The sequence below is a fragment of the Monodon monoceros genome, unplaced genomic scaffold (assembly GCF_005190385.1).
Source record: "Monodon monoceros isolate NGI ecotype Baffin Bay Population unplaced genomic scaffold, NGI_Narwhal_1 Super_Scaffold_1, whole genome shotgun sequence".
NCBI lineage: Eukaryota > Metazoa > Chordata > Mammalia > Artiodactyla > Monodontidae > Monodon > Monodon monoceros.
The window spans coordinates 13,613,709-13,629,854 of record NW_021703765.1 but is presented as its reverse complement, the minus strand read 5'-3'; the positions used below and the strand labels follow the sequence as shown (position 1 = coordinate 13,629,854).

The 16,146-nt window shown below is 40.1% G+C and overlaps 1 protein-coding gene across 1 annotated transcript in view; it reads left to right on the top strand.

Annotated features, from left to right (window-relative positions):
- Nucleotides 1–16,146, top strand: part of CDH20 (cadherin 20) — a 208,717-nt gene that overhangs the window by 134,196 nt on the left and 58,375 nt on the right. The window contains exon 2 of the mRNA XM_029225605.1: nucleotides 11,941–12,336. Within this exon, the coding sequence (XP_029081438.1) occupies nucleotides 12,091–12,336 (246 nt within the window). The 5' untranslated portion in view covers nucleotides 11,941–12,090. The remainder of the gene's footprint in view (nucleotides 1–11,940; nucleotides 12,337–16,146) is intronic.

Below are 16,146 nucleotides of genomic sequence, written 5' to 3'. Positions count from 1 at the left end.
AGGAAATACCTACAATGACCCACTAATCTTTTTTTTTTTTTGCGGTACGCGGGCCTCTCACTGTTGTGGCCTCTCCCGTTGCGGAGCACAGGCTCCAGATGCTCAGGCTCAGTGGCCATGACTCACGGGCCTAGCCACTCCGCGGCATGTGGGATCTTCCTGGACCGGGGCACAAACCCATGTCCCCTGCATCGGCAGGCGGACTCTCAACCACTGCACCACCAGGGAAGCCCAGACCCACCAATCTTATGTTTGTTCAATGAGTTCTCATTTCCAGATGTTACTAGATTTTATTGTATTCATCATTGCTCTGCTTATATTCTAACACCTCTCCAAAAGAGCCACGTGTTGAAAGCCAAGCCACATCCTTTATCACCATCATTTTCACTTGTTCACTTCGGTAAAATCTCAGTACTCAGTGACCATGACTTTAGATATCCTTAAATTATGAATGAATATTAAACACTTGATACAGAACTTACTCCTATATAATAGCACTTGTCAATGCACTAAAGTTCAGAATGATCCACTGGTAACAATTCTCCAGACACTCAGTACTGAACAGTCAGAAGCATACCTTTTCATCTGTTATGCCTGGGTAAGACATAATCAAACGTTTTGTATGTACAGCTCACATAGAGCTCCCTCCTTTAGATGCACCCATCTCTGTACAACATATTCCATTCCTAAATGGAAATTAGGTCATTTGGACAGAATATACTCTATATATGTTTTTTAAACCAAAGAATAATTATCCCCACCACCACCAATCCCCTTCTAAATACAAAAACTTGCCTTTGCTATTCTGAGATTACAAAAGTTCTCCCACTCTGAACTCAATGGCCCTGAATGGCCTAATGACAATCCAGGTGTAGCAGATTGCATTTCCTAAAAACGGCCGCAATAATAGCTCCCATCCCACGGGCTCTTCTGGAGCTTTGCCGCTCCCCCATTAAGAGGTGGAGTCTAATTCCCTTCCCTTTGTGTGTGTGGACTTGCTAGTGGCTCGTAACCAACAGAATGCAGCAGAAGTGAAGCTGAGAGGATTTCGAGGCTGGGTCATGAAAGGGGAAGTGGCTTCTCCTTTAAGAATGGGAGCAATAGCACCCATGTGGGAGCCCTGGCCTGAGAAACGCCACGCCAGACCAACCCAGCCAACACACATCCAAAGTCCTGACCCACAGAAACCACAAAAGCTAATAAAATGCTGTTTTAAACTACCCCGTTTTGAGGTGATTTGTTTCATAGCAATAGCTAGCCAGAAATCAGGAAGTAGTGCCAAAATAATCCAGTCGAACGTCAGATGATTGAAGATCAGAGGATCGGATCCCCCTTTTCTCACTGAATGAGACATTTGTGCCTCTTGATCCAGGTCTGAGCCTAGCTAGCTAATGACCTTCATGCTAAAACTAGACTGGATTCTGATGAGCCTGAAGGGACTGAGAAGATCCTGGATGCAAAACAATTCTCCCTCCTGAGAATGCTGGTCACTTCAGGATGACCCGACTTTGCTTGGAAGGACCTAGTTTTAGACCAGTTTGTCTTGGGCCATTTGGGAATCTTTTTTTATACATCACTTGTTAACATGGCAGAACTCCATAAAGAAAAATACAAACTCGGGTATATATTCAACAATCCTAACAGAGGTTAATGGGACTAGACTTTCGGGAGGCAGGGGGACTCTATTCAGAGTCCAAATGAAGACCACCTCACACACTTGCCTGAAAGGTGATTCCAGTTACTGAGCTACAGAACACTACTGAAGAGCAATCAGGGAATAAAAATAGCCCAGAAAAATGAGGACACTTAACCAATCTCTGCCCCATGATTGTATTACTATTATATAATTAGAGACAGGTTGCTGCTGCAACCTACAGATCAAATAACCACTCTTATCATATGTGTATGCCCAGCCGGTCATGGTCTGTTGGGGAGATCCAAGATACAAGTGGTACCAAGGTGGAGAAGAGAATATTGAATCTCAGGCTTAGGGACAATGCTTTCTACAATTACCTTCTCAAAAGTTCATTGAGATCTACACATAGTGGACAGCATCAGCCTAGGATCAGCTAATTCTAACATAACTTGACTTACTGTATTAGTTCATTTGAGGTATTTCTAGAGTAGATTTCTTCCTTTCTGATAAAACTGTGAAGTGGCTAAATTTTGTTTCTCCAATTGAAGGGTGTGTGGCAACATGTGTTAAGAAGTTGATAATAAATGGTGTTTTTCAGGACAGCTTTTAAACCAATTCTTGATCTTCTTTCAAAGGCAGAGTTACATAGTGTCCCTTTGCATGGGATATCATAATTTTTTAAATCATGTTGTTGGAAATCAAGATTAGTCTAGTTTTTGCTATAATAAAAATACTATAATAAATATAAATGCATTTAAATTCAAATAAAATATATATAATAATTCTTTCCTTAGGATCAATTGCATATTCATTTTAAAGACATGACACATTGCAAAATTGCTTTCAAGAAAACTGTCGTCAGCCTACAATCCTGTCTGAAGTATACGAGAATGTGCAGTTCCCCACATTCTCAGAAACATTGCCAGCTTATTTTTTAATGTTTTTCAACTTAATCGGTTGAAAATGGCTTGTATTCTTCAGCTAATTATGAAAGTAAAATGTTTATCATATATTACAGGTCATGTTATTTCCTCTTTTATGAATTTCTCTTATTGTCATTTGATAATATTCTATTGGAATAACTCATTTTTAACACTGAACATAAAGATTCCTTAATATGCTAAGGATAATAAGCCTTTGTTTTCTCACTCATGCTGCCTAATATTTATACATAAAAATATAACAATTTCTAACAATTATTTAGTTCAACCTATCAACATTTTCCTTTACTACCTTTGATAATACTTGGGGAAGGTATTGTAAAAATAATATTCACCTACATCTTCTCTTAGTATCTTTTGTTTTGTTTTTCTGTGTGTTCTACCAACTTTCAAGGTTTATTTTTTCCCATTTGACTCTTCAATGAATGAAGAGCGGATGGGGAACGGTGAAGGAACAGGTGGAGAATGACCCTGAAAAGAATTAGAGAAAAAAGACCGCATATCAGCCCCTTCCCCCCATCCCCTGAAATTAAGGAAGTAAAAAGCTAAACCACCAGAGATAACTTCATGGTCCTATCCCTTAAAGTAAACAACTAAAAAATATTACATAATTTTAGGCCACTGTAATTTTTCAAATCCCAATTCCCTCATAAGGTTTCCAAGCATCTCTACAAAGGATTCTTTACATTACAACAAGTGATGCCAAGGTCTACAGCACTTATGACATGGAAAGGTTTATTACATTTGGTGTCTACAGCACTTATGACATGGAAAGGTTTATTACATTTGGTGTCTACAGCACTTATGACATGGAAAGCTTTATTACATTTGGTGTCCAAAAATATCATTTGTAAAATCTCACTGTTTCCTTGACTTCTGTTGCCTTTATACTAATTACACACCACTTAATATACCACTGGTAAGAACAGATATTAAAATCAGCATGGAAAAATATTAACTCAAAAGCCTGAAGACCTAGAAAGAATAATATCAAGCTGTAAAATACTTTTTATAGCTTAAAAATACGTTTGCACTCAGTTAATGTTTATTAAGCACCTAGTATGCGCCAAATACTACACTGGGTATCAAGGATACATGGATAAAAGACATTCTCTGGGTCTTCAAGGAGCTGACAGTATGGGGAAGAGAGAGACAAGTAAATAATTACAATACTGAATAATGTAAAGCCAAGACAGGAAATGCACAGGGTGCTTTGAGTAAAAAATAGACAAAAAGGGAAACATATAGGAAGTAAAATAGATAAATAAAAACAGAACTTAATCTATAGCAATAGGTATGATAATCTGTGATACTCCTTTAAATAAGATTATCATCCTCATATTTGAGACTCAGAAAGGTTAAGGAGACACCCATGTGCCACATATCGAATGGCAGAGCTGGAAAGAGTCTTACCAAGGTGTCCTGATTCCAATTATGCACCATTCCTTCAAAGAGAGATTTTGTTTTTGAAAGCATATACTAGAAGACAAGTTTCTCTTTTCCTTTAACAGAATAAATAATAAATATCAATGAGACTTTTGCTTCGTTTTGTTTTGTTTTCCAGGGGTTTCTCTTTTCCTTTAACAGATTATCCAGTTGTCGTCTTTGTGTTCATCCTTTATGCATTAGAAGAATGAAAGATAAAATACCCACGACTCCAATATGAGAGCCAGTATTGTGTAAAAGGAATAACATGTGGGGACTGACAGGTCAAAAAAGTCACTAGTTAAGTTGAAGTTCAAGTCGGCCTCAGGAAGCCACTTACAGCAGGCCCAGCCCCCAGCCCGCCCCCCCCAACTCATCTGGCGAGCCTGGATTCAGCATGTGGGCTTGGGGAGTGGCGATAATTGCTCCAAGGGAGAGGCAGGAGCTCACATTCTTTATGCCCAAAGCTGCTTTGAAGTTTTGGACTAAAAAGAGAAGAGAAGTTCTTGCCTCTTTAAATAATCAGGCATAGAAGAATGAATTTTTTACCCCTAAGTCTAAAATCAAATTTATTACCTTGCCTCTAACTAGTGCCTCCTCTCAACTTCCTGCCATCACCTAAGCATGGAAGTTTCCTTGTCGTTGTTTTCCCGCGCCCAACTTCTTTCATATCTAGTCAGTTTGCAAGTGTTGGGGACTCTGCCTCAGGAGTTCAGATGTCTCACCGACCTTCTCCGCCCCCATCCCTGGTTGAAGGTCTCCTTACCAGCTTCCCTGGACTCTCAACTGAGTCCCTCATCCCTCTCCACTCCCCTCCAGCAACACAGCTAAACAGAGATTTGAACAAGTACATTGACATGCTTAAAACCCTTTAATTGCTCACTATGGACAATTAAATATATTCCAAACACTCCAGTCCAGCAATATTCAAAGCTCCTAGCTACTGGGTTTTGCCTGTATTTCCTGTCTTACCTCTCATTACCCTCCCGAATCGACCTCATTCTCTAAGCAAATTAAATTATTTTTCTCCCCCAGACAGGCCCTTTCCATCCTGCATCCACATCTCTGCACTTGCATTTTCTTTCACTTGGATGCCCTCCTTTCTATCCTGCAAGGCCTAGTTCATATGCTACCTTAAACATTTTCCTCCCTGATAGAAATCATTTCTCCCTCTTCCGACCTGGTGTAGCACTTCGTTTTTATGGGTCTTAGGGCCCTTATCACAAACAGATCCATGTTATAGTTAGTCATGTACAAAGCACGTGCTACAGAGTCACTCCTGAGGAAGAATTCCAGTTCATCCCATGGCTCGCTATGTGGCATTTGTCAATGGCTGTGGTGCAAATATTCATACCATGGTTGATTTCAAGGAGTTGGAAAGATACGTGCAAACCGGCTTTAGTGATAGCCGGAAGGAGCTGACCCCAGCACACCAGTATTCATTTGTTTCTTTGTAAAATGGGAAAAGAATACCCTTCCATGGAATTCTTGTAAAGATTAAATGACAAAGAAAATGTATGTTACTTAACACCGCCTGGCGCGGAGTAAACACTCCATATGCTAGTTCTTCTGCTGTGATTGCTCCCGTCACTCCCGCTGCTGCTCCAGCACGATCATCACCACTGCTAGTAAGGGTGCTACGCCTGAGCCTACTCCTACTACTATTTCCACTCTCGGATTAATGGTAGTATCTGCCTCACTAAACTGCAAACTCCTTGAAGTAGGGAAGCACCTACTCACTATGTTTCAAGTGCAGGGCTTTACCAAACACCGTGCTAAGAGCTTCATATATATTTTCTCCCTTAATTCTGACCATCACCCCATGACAGTCTATAATTATCTCCAGTTTCTAGATGGTGAAATGAGATTGAAAGAGCTTAAGTCACTTGCTCAAGAGCGCACAGGTGAGAAGTGGTAGGGCTAAAATTGAAACGAAGTTTTGTTTGGCTTCACGAACCGTTCTTTGATTAAACATATTTGATGCTCAAGTATTTATCAAATTAATAAATTGCCTTAATTTCAGATAGCAAACTTAACTTTTTCCCCCAAACTCTTCCTCCTGTGGATTAATCTTTATGGTCCAGGGAAGACTACAGAATTGTCCTACCTGCCTAAAGTTCTGTACAAAGTCAAAGCTATAAGAGAAAACGCTGAGTAGTGATTATTTCTAACTTCTTTTTTTTTTAACTTTTTATTTTGTATTGAAGTATAGTTGATTAACAATGCTGTGATAGTTTCAGGTGTACATGTAACTTCTTATCAAAGAAGAATTTTAGCCAAAGAATTACATTTAAAACACATGCTTTTTTGTAATAAACAAGCACAAATTCAATATAATTATAAATGTCGCATAAGACTAGAAATTAATGAGCATGTGAGACAACTCTGAAAAATCAAAATTGATCATTCTTGTCTAAGTGTAGTCAAAGAAAGTGCCCATGGACTGAAATGTAGTTTCATTAGCTTGATTAAAAGTGAAAACTGGAGGAAGGGTAAAGTAGGTCAAAAACCTCCTGACTCCTTTAGGATTAAAACATTTGCTAGATACTAAGTATGTGTGAAAGGATCAGTAAGAATCTATTTGCCATTCTTGGAGGATATGGAAAGAAAGACAGGACACCCTCAACTGGAAAAATTGATTATAAAGAAAATGAAAAACAAAGAATTGGGCATGAACTCTAGCAAAAGGATTTCTGAAGTGGAAATTCCTTTATTCATGACCCAAGCTAGGGAATTTATATCTAGAGGGTCAGTGTATATACAGAATACACAAAGCAGGTTTTATTATGGGACTGATCAGGTTTTCAAAGCCAGCTCTTAATTACATAAAATTCAAGCTTTCTATCATTTTTTGTTATATTCCTCTCACCCACATATGGAAACACACACACTCACACACCCCTAGCCTTATATAAGACCATATATTGTTCCTAAAATCTTCATTTGAGCTACCCTATACCTCCCCCTCAGCCACATCAACCTCACAGTTCCATTTTTCAATGTCTTAAAACAGTACTCCCTCTCTCCTAAACTAGTTTTGTGGTGGGAAGGAGAAGGAGAGCAAAAAGAACAAGTGGTGAGAAAGGGAGGATTTCAGAGACTGACAACAGCTTGAATGAACACCATAAGAGCTGAACCTTTAGGCTCAGGGTTTCCACAGTTTTTGAGAAACTTGGAGGAGCAGGAACTCATAGAATAATAAATAATCAAAATTAGAATAAACAAGAGTGATGACTACCTTTCCTAAGAACTCTTCATGGAAATTAAGTATTCTGTTCTTCTGTTTGATTTTTTTTCAAAAACAAAAAGGTAATAGCATAATTCTTCAATTCTAGACACACCATCAATTTATTAACAGCTTCTTTGAGGGGTGGGAGAGGAAATATGACCATATTAAATCTACATAATGATTTTATGATATATCCCATTTCAGAAAGGTTAACTTTGGAGTTTGGGGCAGTGTCATGAGGCAGGTAAGGTGTGGAGTAGGTGAATGGAAGTGAGAGCACAGCCCAAATCCAGGAAATCTGGTACCTGGACAACCTCTTCTGGTTCTGTTGAGAGTTGGTCACCTCCACAGATGGCTAGCTTTGGGTAGACTGGCGAGTTGATGGCCACAAAAGAGGACTGGAGCTTCTACTCACTTAATGACTATCCAGTTGAAAAGTGAGATGGAACACCTGTAGTAAATGAAAAAGACTTCAGGTCAGGGAACTATCTCATCTCCCAGCATACAAAACCATACTATACACCATTTCCAAAACAGAGCCCCACTGGTAAGCTTTCGTCAGTAGCACAGACATACACATACAGATCCAGGAATGTTGAAAGTTTGTTTACAGAAGCACTGAAAATATTTTCTTCATGGGATTCCACAATGGGAATCTTGTTGTTTGTGAACTGTACATAGTCAAAAACACCATCAGCATATGAATTTTTCACTCCAATTTATACCTGGGATCACCTGTTCTCTGTGGATTCTATACTCCAATCTGAAGGATTTGACTCTGAAGTAAAATGTGTTTATTCATATTTCTCAAGAGAGACCCTTGATTGGGAGGTGAGATAATGTTGTGACACTGAGCTGTGTTCTGACTGAATGTTGATGCACCTCGGATACACAGTCATATCTCACTTTAATACCTAGGATCTTCACAAAGTTTTGTCTTTCTTTTTAAGTACATTTTTGAAACTCTTTTTATAAGTAAAAGTGATGGCATAAGAAGTTTAGCTGCCTAAAACCACAGCACCACAGCCTCCATTTACCTCTGTAAAGGTGTGTGAGTCGACAACAGAAAATTAAAACACCCCACTGTTCACAGGGGGAGTCACTAGCAGAGGCAACTGACTTTCTCCTTCTGTAGAGATGTCATTTGAGCTTTACTGAGTAGTAAAGCTCAAATGACATCTTCCATTGACCATGGAAAGCTCAGGAAAACTGGAATAATGAAGAAAGAAATCAGAGGGAGACCATAAAAGCCCAGTTCATTTCAAGGAGAAAGCAGTAACCGTCCCTTCCCCCTACATTTTAAATATCACAACAAATCTAAGTAAAGAAATAAACAATTCACTGAGAGCACATTTTATGTACAGCTTTAATTTCTTCCTACTGTGTTCATTACCAAGCTGTTTACTTTCTTCAGGCAGGATGGGAGGAAAAAAACTTTTAAAAGACTCATTTAACACAGAAGTCAATTTCCACTAATGTAGTCTTCGTGTGGCATATGTGGTCTTCCAAAGCAGACCTATATACACATGTATACATATATTAGCCTCTTCCTTAATAAGAACAACAGCAATTAGCCTACCTTCAAACACATCATCGTTATTCTTATCCCATAGGAAAAAAAATGAATATGAGAACCATTTTATTTACAATAATTGCAGACTGGTTAGTATTTTTGACAGAACTGATTTTCCCCTCACTTGTATAAATAGCTCTAATTGGGAAAGAATAATGTAACTATTGAATAACCCAGATTTTACTTTCTGAAAAGTTTGGCAGGGGGTATTTTCGATGCATTCTGCCATGAGAAAGCAGGAATAAAGTGCTTTCTAATCAACTGTAGCTATCAAGTTATTTAACACAGAAGAGAGTTTATAGGCACGTCAGGCTTTGAAGTTTCAGGTGTGTCAGGGGGAATGTGAAAGGGGCACATGGACCACCAGAGCTTTCACAGGATCACCAAGGACTCCACAGGTCCTAGACATCCAAAAGCCACTTTTGTACGTGTCCCGTGAAAGGGAAGACTGTGAGGGCTTTGCACTGGTGTATAGGAGGCCAAAGTGGGCAGGAAAGAGAGATGAAAGCTGAGGCAACTGAACGGCCTACAAAATATTCATCACAAAGATTCCATAGAATGCCTTCTTTTTTCCTGAGCTCTTCAGATCACACTTATAGGTAAAGATAGGAGGTTTGAGTTGGCAAGAATGCATGTCTAGTTTGTAAGAGATGGGGGAATATAAGGGACAGTCTTAAAAGTCCTCAAAATTTCCTCAAATCTCATTCTTTCCAGAAAATTTACCCAGTGGAAACAGAAGAGGAGACATTTGCACCCCCTCCACACACACAACACACACATGCACCTGCTCACTTAGAACCCAAAAGCAAGATGCCAAAAGTAGACAGAGAAAATCATCAAAAATAATGCTTAGACAAAATGTCCACATACGAAACACAGACATTAAAGGAAATACATTAGAGTATATATATTTGAGTTCTATCTTTGATAAGTATGACCCAAAAAGAGAATTTTCTCTATTCTACAGAGTTTTCGAAGAGATAGTCCTTTGATGTTTCCTCATACAAAAAAAAAAAGTTTGGTTATTACAGAATTGGGCTGGGCCAGATTTACTACCCAATAGTATTTATCATTGATGCAGAGATCTGTAAACTAATATACGTACATTAGGCTCTTTCAGAATTTTGGTCCAAAAAGTGCCCACAAGATGTTTCAGGCTCAGCTTCATCATTTTTACACATGACCCAGGTAATTGCTCCTTATGTAGCTGTTCAAATGTCCTTAAGCCATTTACGGAATACTTTCACTTACGTTATCCCAACAGATCCTCACGGTCATCCCGTGAAGTACGTGGGAGAACTACCATTCACTGCCTAACAGATGAGGAACAAAAATTCATAGAAGTGAACAAGTCAGAGGTGATGAACGCAGAACCAGGAGCCAAACTGGCTAGTGACCCTTTGTCTAGTGAACTTTGGGGAAACTACAGATAGGTCTGTGTCTCACAACATATGGAACATTCCCATTGTGATTACCAATCCCAGTATTCATTCTGGCGATATCTTTTTTTTTTTTTTTTGGTAATGCCCTTTAGTCCATCTTCTAGGTCCCTAAAACAGCATAGCTAACTCTCACCAATCTTTTTCATTAATTCATCTCCGGGGTTAAGGTTCCTTTTTCCAGAATGTCTCCCCTTAGACAGGGATCAGAGAAACATGAGCTGGGTGTCTGTCGATCAGTCTAAAGAGAAAGGGAACAGCTAATACTTGGTGACCCCCCTTCTAGCAAACCATTGTTCTTTATTAACAAACACATCACCCCAAATAAGGCACAGGTGGCTTGCTTTTACTTGACAATCAATCTGCCTTTAGAGCTCTAACTGATAAGAGGCACAGCCTCCCATTCTGTTAAAGAAATTCTATAGCTTTTTCCTCTTTATCAGCTCTCACTGAAGTGACTTCTTATACAGAAATGAAATGGCATATTGTATGAAATGATTATATCTTTTTAATTCTTTTGTTCATTTTAATAGTATTTGAGAGGAAGCTAAAACGAGTTCTGATGATGACAGGTGGAAGGTGGTAATTGAGTTAGCAGCAATGCATTCATTTTAAACCACTTGTAGAAATGGAGCATTGCTTAGTTGCATAGGTCTGAAATCCCCAAATAAACACATTTGTTATGAGAAGATGACAGCAGTTCTCCACATTAACAGTGAAAGTATTAAGCCCACAGAAGACATTCTAGTTGTTTTGACAGAGTGGCTTGAGTGCTATGCCACCTCATTAAATCCAGCCAAAGTAAAGGAAGAAAAGGTTGATGAGGTCATAGCCCAGGAGTGAGGTCACCAGCTAATCTGACCTCATAGCAACAAAAGAAGTTTGATGAAAAGGTGTCCCCAGGGTAGAAGTCAGCATCCCTTTGCCTAAATGAGTCTTTCAGCTCAGAAAAAAAAAATTGTTGGCTAGACTCTCTTAGCGTGCCCAGGGTAGCATGTGACTAATAGCACTTTAAAGTCTATTGTGAATGATATAATGATTAACTGACCTTTCAAATCCTAGAAAGGTTACATTAGCAGCCACTATCAGTGCTTCAGAGCTGAATCAGTAGAGTGTGAAACTCGAATTCCACCATGAGCTCAGAGAATGCTTAAAGTCAGAAGCGATCCATGGCTGCTTATAAATGAAGTCCAAGAGTCCCAATATTATCAATAACATGGAGCAGACAAAGTATAATTGTGGGTGGCAAAAAAAATAGTTAGATTTTGCTTTTAGTTTTCTAATGAAAGCAGTTGGGCTAATGAAAATATTAGTTATTAGCTGTAAATTCTGGAAATGAATACTATTTTTAAGAATGTAGGAGACTGTCTTATAAATATTTCAAAGAGCACACTATTAATTCAAGCCAATCAATAATACAGCATAGCCCTCTAGTTACCAGTGAGAAGAAATTTATTCACTAGTTTTATTTCTTTCTGAAATCCATATTTAAAGGTTTGGGATTGACTATGTCAACATAAGTTGTCTTCTTTTTATCAAAATATTATTTATTACTCAAACACTTCTAAAGCAGTGTTATGACTCTTTAATTTGTTGAGTAGAAAAAATGAATATTTACTAACATTTCTTGAAAACTTGCTATAAGCCCACAAGAAAGAATTTGACATCATCACACTGTGTTTTCCTTAACTTGACAGGAAGTCAACGTCAAGTAGACTGACTTGAATCAGGACCTCATTTGGGAAGTATAAGTGTTCAATAAACTGCATTACTTTTTTATTTGGAAAATACTCAAGTTCAGTGGCTTTATCATCCTGAACTTTACTTTCTGAAAACCTGGCAATCCCATGTGGACTTCTGGTAGAATGAGCAATGCAAAGAGCTGGCTTGGACTTGGCATGTCCTTGTACTTCTGGGGATTGATGGACCTTACAACCACTGTTCTCTCGGGCACACCAACACCGCCAGGCAAATTAGAAGCGTTCCTGTCAGACAAGCCACAGTCACACTCTCGGACAAAGAGGAGCTGGGTTTGGAACCAATTTTTTGTTCTGGAAGAATACACTGGAACTGACCCTTTGTATGTCGGCAAGGTAAGAACTGCCAAAGAGAAAGATAAATGATCAGAATATTGAATATTGACATTGAATAAGAATATGAATTGACTATGAAAGCTCGTATAGTCTAAGGCCTGAGAACAATTTTAACTAGACGTATGTTACTTGACAGCTAGTTGAAATCTAATTTTTGCTGTGTCAGATACCGATCAGAAAGGAAAGATTTCTCTCCTTGTTCTTGCCTCTGTTCTGAGTGGGAAATATTAGGAATTGGATTTTTGCAGGAAAAGCCTTGGACCCTGTAAGAACCATTCAAGTCCCCCCAGAGGCAGCAGCAGACTCAGGAATAACAGGATGGGGAAGAAATAAACTGGGAAATGCAAAGGGAGGAGTAGAGGGTTTTTTGCCTTTTTTTTTTTTTCAAAGCATTTCCACAGGTATTGCCTGAGGCCTAAATTTAATGGAAATAAAAATAATAAAACATTCATTTCAGAAGATCCTAGCTTGTGCTTCAGGATAGTTGGAGACAATCAATGTCTATATTTATAAACTTTATACTCAAATTCCCTTGATTTATCTGTCATCATTTCATTTTTAATCCAGGCTTTCTTCTGTGTTTACTTATTTTGGATGTTAATCAGAGACCACTTTGCAAAAGCAACCAAATGAGAGAAAATGGGAAACAAGGAACTAATTAGAAAATAAATAATTCATTCAAATAACAAACACTTGTTTAGCACAGAGGCTAAGAGTGTGGGTTTCAGAGTCAAACATATGTGGGTTCAAAACCCAGCTCTGCCAACTGCTTCCAGAGTGACTTTGGAGAACCACGTAATAAGAGAACCACAACTTCTCAAGAGCTGTCTACATGAGCTCTTTCCTCAACTCCCACCCACTTCTCAACCCAGTTATCTGACTTCCGCCCTCACTCTGCACTAAAGTTGTCTTTTCAGTGCTCCTAAGGACCTCCCCACCACCAGACCCAATGGTTTCATTTTATGGAACCACCCAACAGCAGCCTTGGACACTGCTGCCCAGTCCCTCCTTCTCGACTCACATTCTTCTCTCAGCTTCATGACCTTCACAATCCCATTTTTCCTCCCTCCTTCTCAGCCTCTTTGCTGGTCCTCTTGCTCTGCATGACCCCAACCACTGGTGGTCCTGTAAGCTTTGCCCTGGGTCTCTTCCCTATCCACACTCATTCCCTGGGTGGATTCGTCATCCCTATGTTTTAACCGTCCGTTAAACCGTCCCCAGCTTAAAAGCCTTTTCCATCATGAATACATCTCCCACCTATTCAGAGTCCAAAGATCTCTAGCAACTTGATATTTGTAAAACATTTCTTCCAACTAGACACACATAGCTACCGCTAAAATAGGTTTAAGAAAATGTTTTTGTATTCGGTAATTGTTTTGTGTATTTGTACAATTTAGAGCCCTCCTCCCAAAGATAGAAACTGAGATGCCATCCCTGGCCTTCCCTACATTTCCCTAACACTGAGTACCCAGCACAGAACTGGACATACAAAAATGCAGAAAGACAAGAGTATCTGACAAGTTTCTGGGCTACCACAGTACCGTATGTCAGTCATATTCTCATAAAGCAGATCACTTAATCATCATAACAAGGTTACGAGGTAAGTATAATTCACTACTTTTTGATAATTAGAGTAGGGAACAAGGCTCAGAGAGGTTACGTTCCTTGCCCAAAGTTACACAGAAGGCAACAGGAAATCTGAAACCGAAGCCATGGGCTTTCTTTTACACTGCCCTGCACACGGCCATGACTTTAGACCTAGCCCTGAAAGATACACAGAAGCATCAACGGTGTCGGTGAGACCAGGAATGTAAACAAGCCTGTTTCCTGAAGGTGGGAGCACACAGCTGTGTAGTACCCTCTAGTACTCATGATTAGTGCTCACCCTTTCCTAATCACCCCAACCCAGGACACAGGATACCTCCGCATCTCCACAGTCATCCTGTCCAACCAACACTCCAGCAAACAATGAAAGTTTTTACCCTGAATTGGGTATGTCACCTCCACATGAAGAAGATAATTATGTATTCACTTACCCAGGCACTTTTCCCCTTTACTTTCTTTTGAAAGAGAATCCAACCACCTTTCATTCCCTCTTTTCCAGGGGCATTTCAGCTTGTCACCTTGAGCTCTGGAAGATGTCTGTTTAGAGAGCTGGCCTGAGTATTTGCTTATTTCAGAAAGGAGTGTGGTAACAATTATCAGCTGTAATTGGTATGGCCTTATAAAATCCACACTGGGCTTTCCAGGGACAAGGCAGGGTCGAGTTAAAGCTAGATTATATTGACATATGCAAAGAGGGGGATGCAGAGAGCTTGTGCTTGTGCACGAACCTGTGGTCCCAAGTCATGCTGAGGTTAACAACTACATGGAAGCTGTCTAACCACAAACTGTAAGCACTTGCTGCATTCCTGAAACTATACGAGGCACCATGAAAGACAGCAAAAGGAGTGAAAGTCACCCTTGTGTTTAACATTTTTTCATGATCTTCATGTACTTCCCATCATTCACTACTCCTTTGGCTCAAGATCTTATAGACTAAAGAATTGTTAGGTTAAGTAGAATATCCACCTGCCTGTCTAGTATAAGTACATAACCACGTGCTGTCAACTCCACTCCAGAAGCTCCTTACCTTCCTCCAAAGAGCTGGTGCTCAGTCAGTGTTAGCTGAATTAAGTATGGATAAACATAAAACACATTTTTATTGCAGTGCCAATTTGCTGAGTGACTTAGAGAAAAGCTGTTAATATCTCTTCTTTTCAATTTTCACAACCAAATGTGTATTCTATGGCTGGTAAACCTAATATTAAATGCACAGTACTGTGCTGGTTATTAAGCTAGTGTCTCAGCTCTGTATTCACCTTTCCGTACTCCACTTCGTGATGCTGGGGCTGGAACTCTGCAAACCACAGTTTCTCCTTTTCCAACCAGCTCCCACTGGGTTCTGAGAGTAGAATGCACTAGAGGGAGAACCAGAGGCAGGAGGAGGGAGAAGAGACTTGTTCCTTTTACCTGCAGCAGTTGATTCCAGTTTCTGGATTCTTTCCACACTCCCAGCCCCAGCCTCATCACACCCGCTGAGAAATATCAGCACCACTGGATGGCGTCGCCTTCTCAGAAGTCTGAGTCTCAGTTCCGTGGGAGGTGGGCACTGGGGGGCACCTCTTCTAAACTCCTGAAGCTCCAGCCTGACGGGGCAGCGCTCCCTTCTCAGAGGTCTCTGGCCCAGCCTCCTCCAAACGCCCAGATTCCAAGAGCCCCAACTTCTGCCCTCTGCTCCCCCAGCCAGAGGGACACTAGCTGTTTCCTGGAGTTATTATCTCTCCTATGATACCTCAATGTTCCCTTTCTGCCTTTTCAATCCTTCATATTAAATTCTCTCTGCTAAAATGACTGGTGTGGGCTCTGTTCCCTGACTAGGTCCTGAACTGATACAATTTCAGGTGACCCTTGAGCAACGTGGGGGTTAGGGGCACCACCCGACCGCATCCTGGAAAATACATTTTTAACTTTAGAGTCGGCCCTCTGTCTATATCCATGGTTCCTCCATAATCACCGTTTACTCTGTATCCGTGGTTCTGCATCCACAGATTCATGTGTAATACTGTTTGCAGCATATACTATTGAAAAAATCCACATATAAGTGCACCCTCATGGTTCAAATCCATGTAGTTCAAGGGTCAACTGTATAGTCCCCAGAAACTAGTTCTGTGTAAGCAGATCCTGGCCCTTTACATAGCTGGTACTCCTCCCGTTCATAGGAGGCCCTCCTGCTTCTCTGTGGATGTCCTCCCCCCCCCCCCCCCCCCC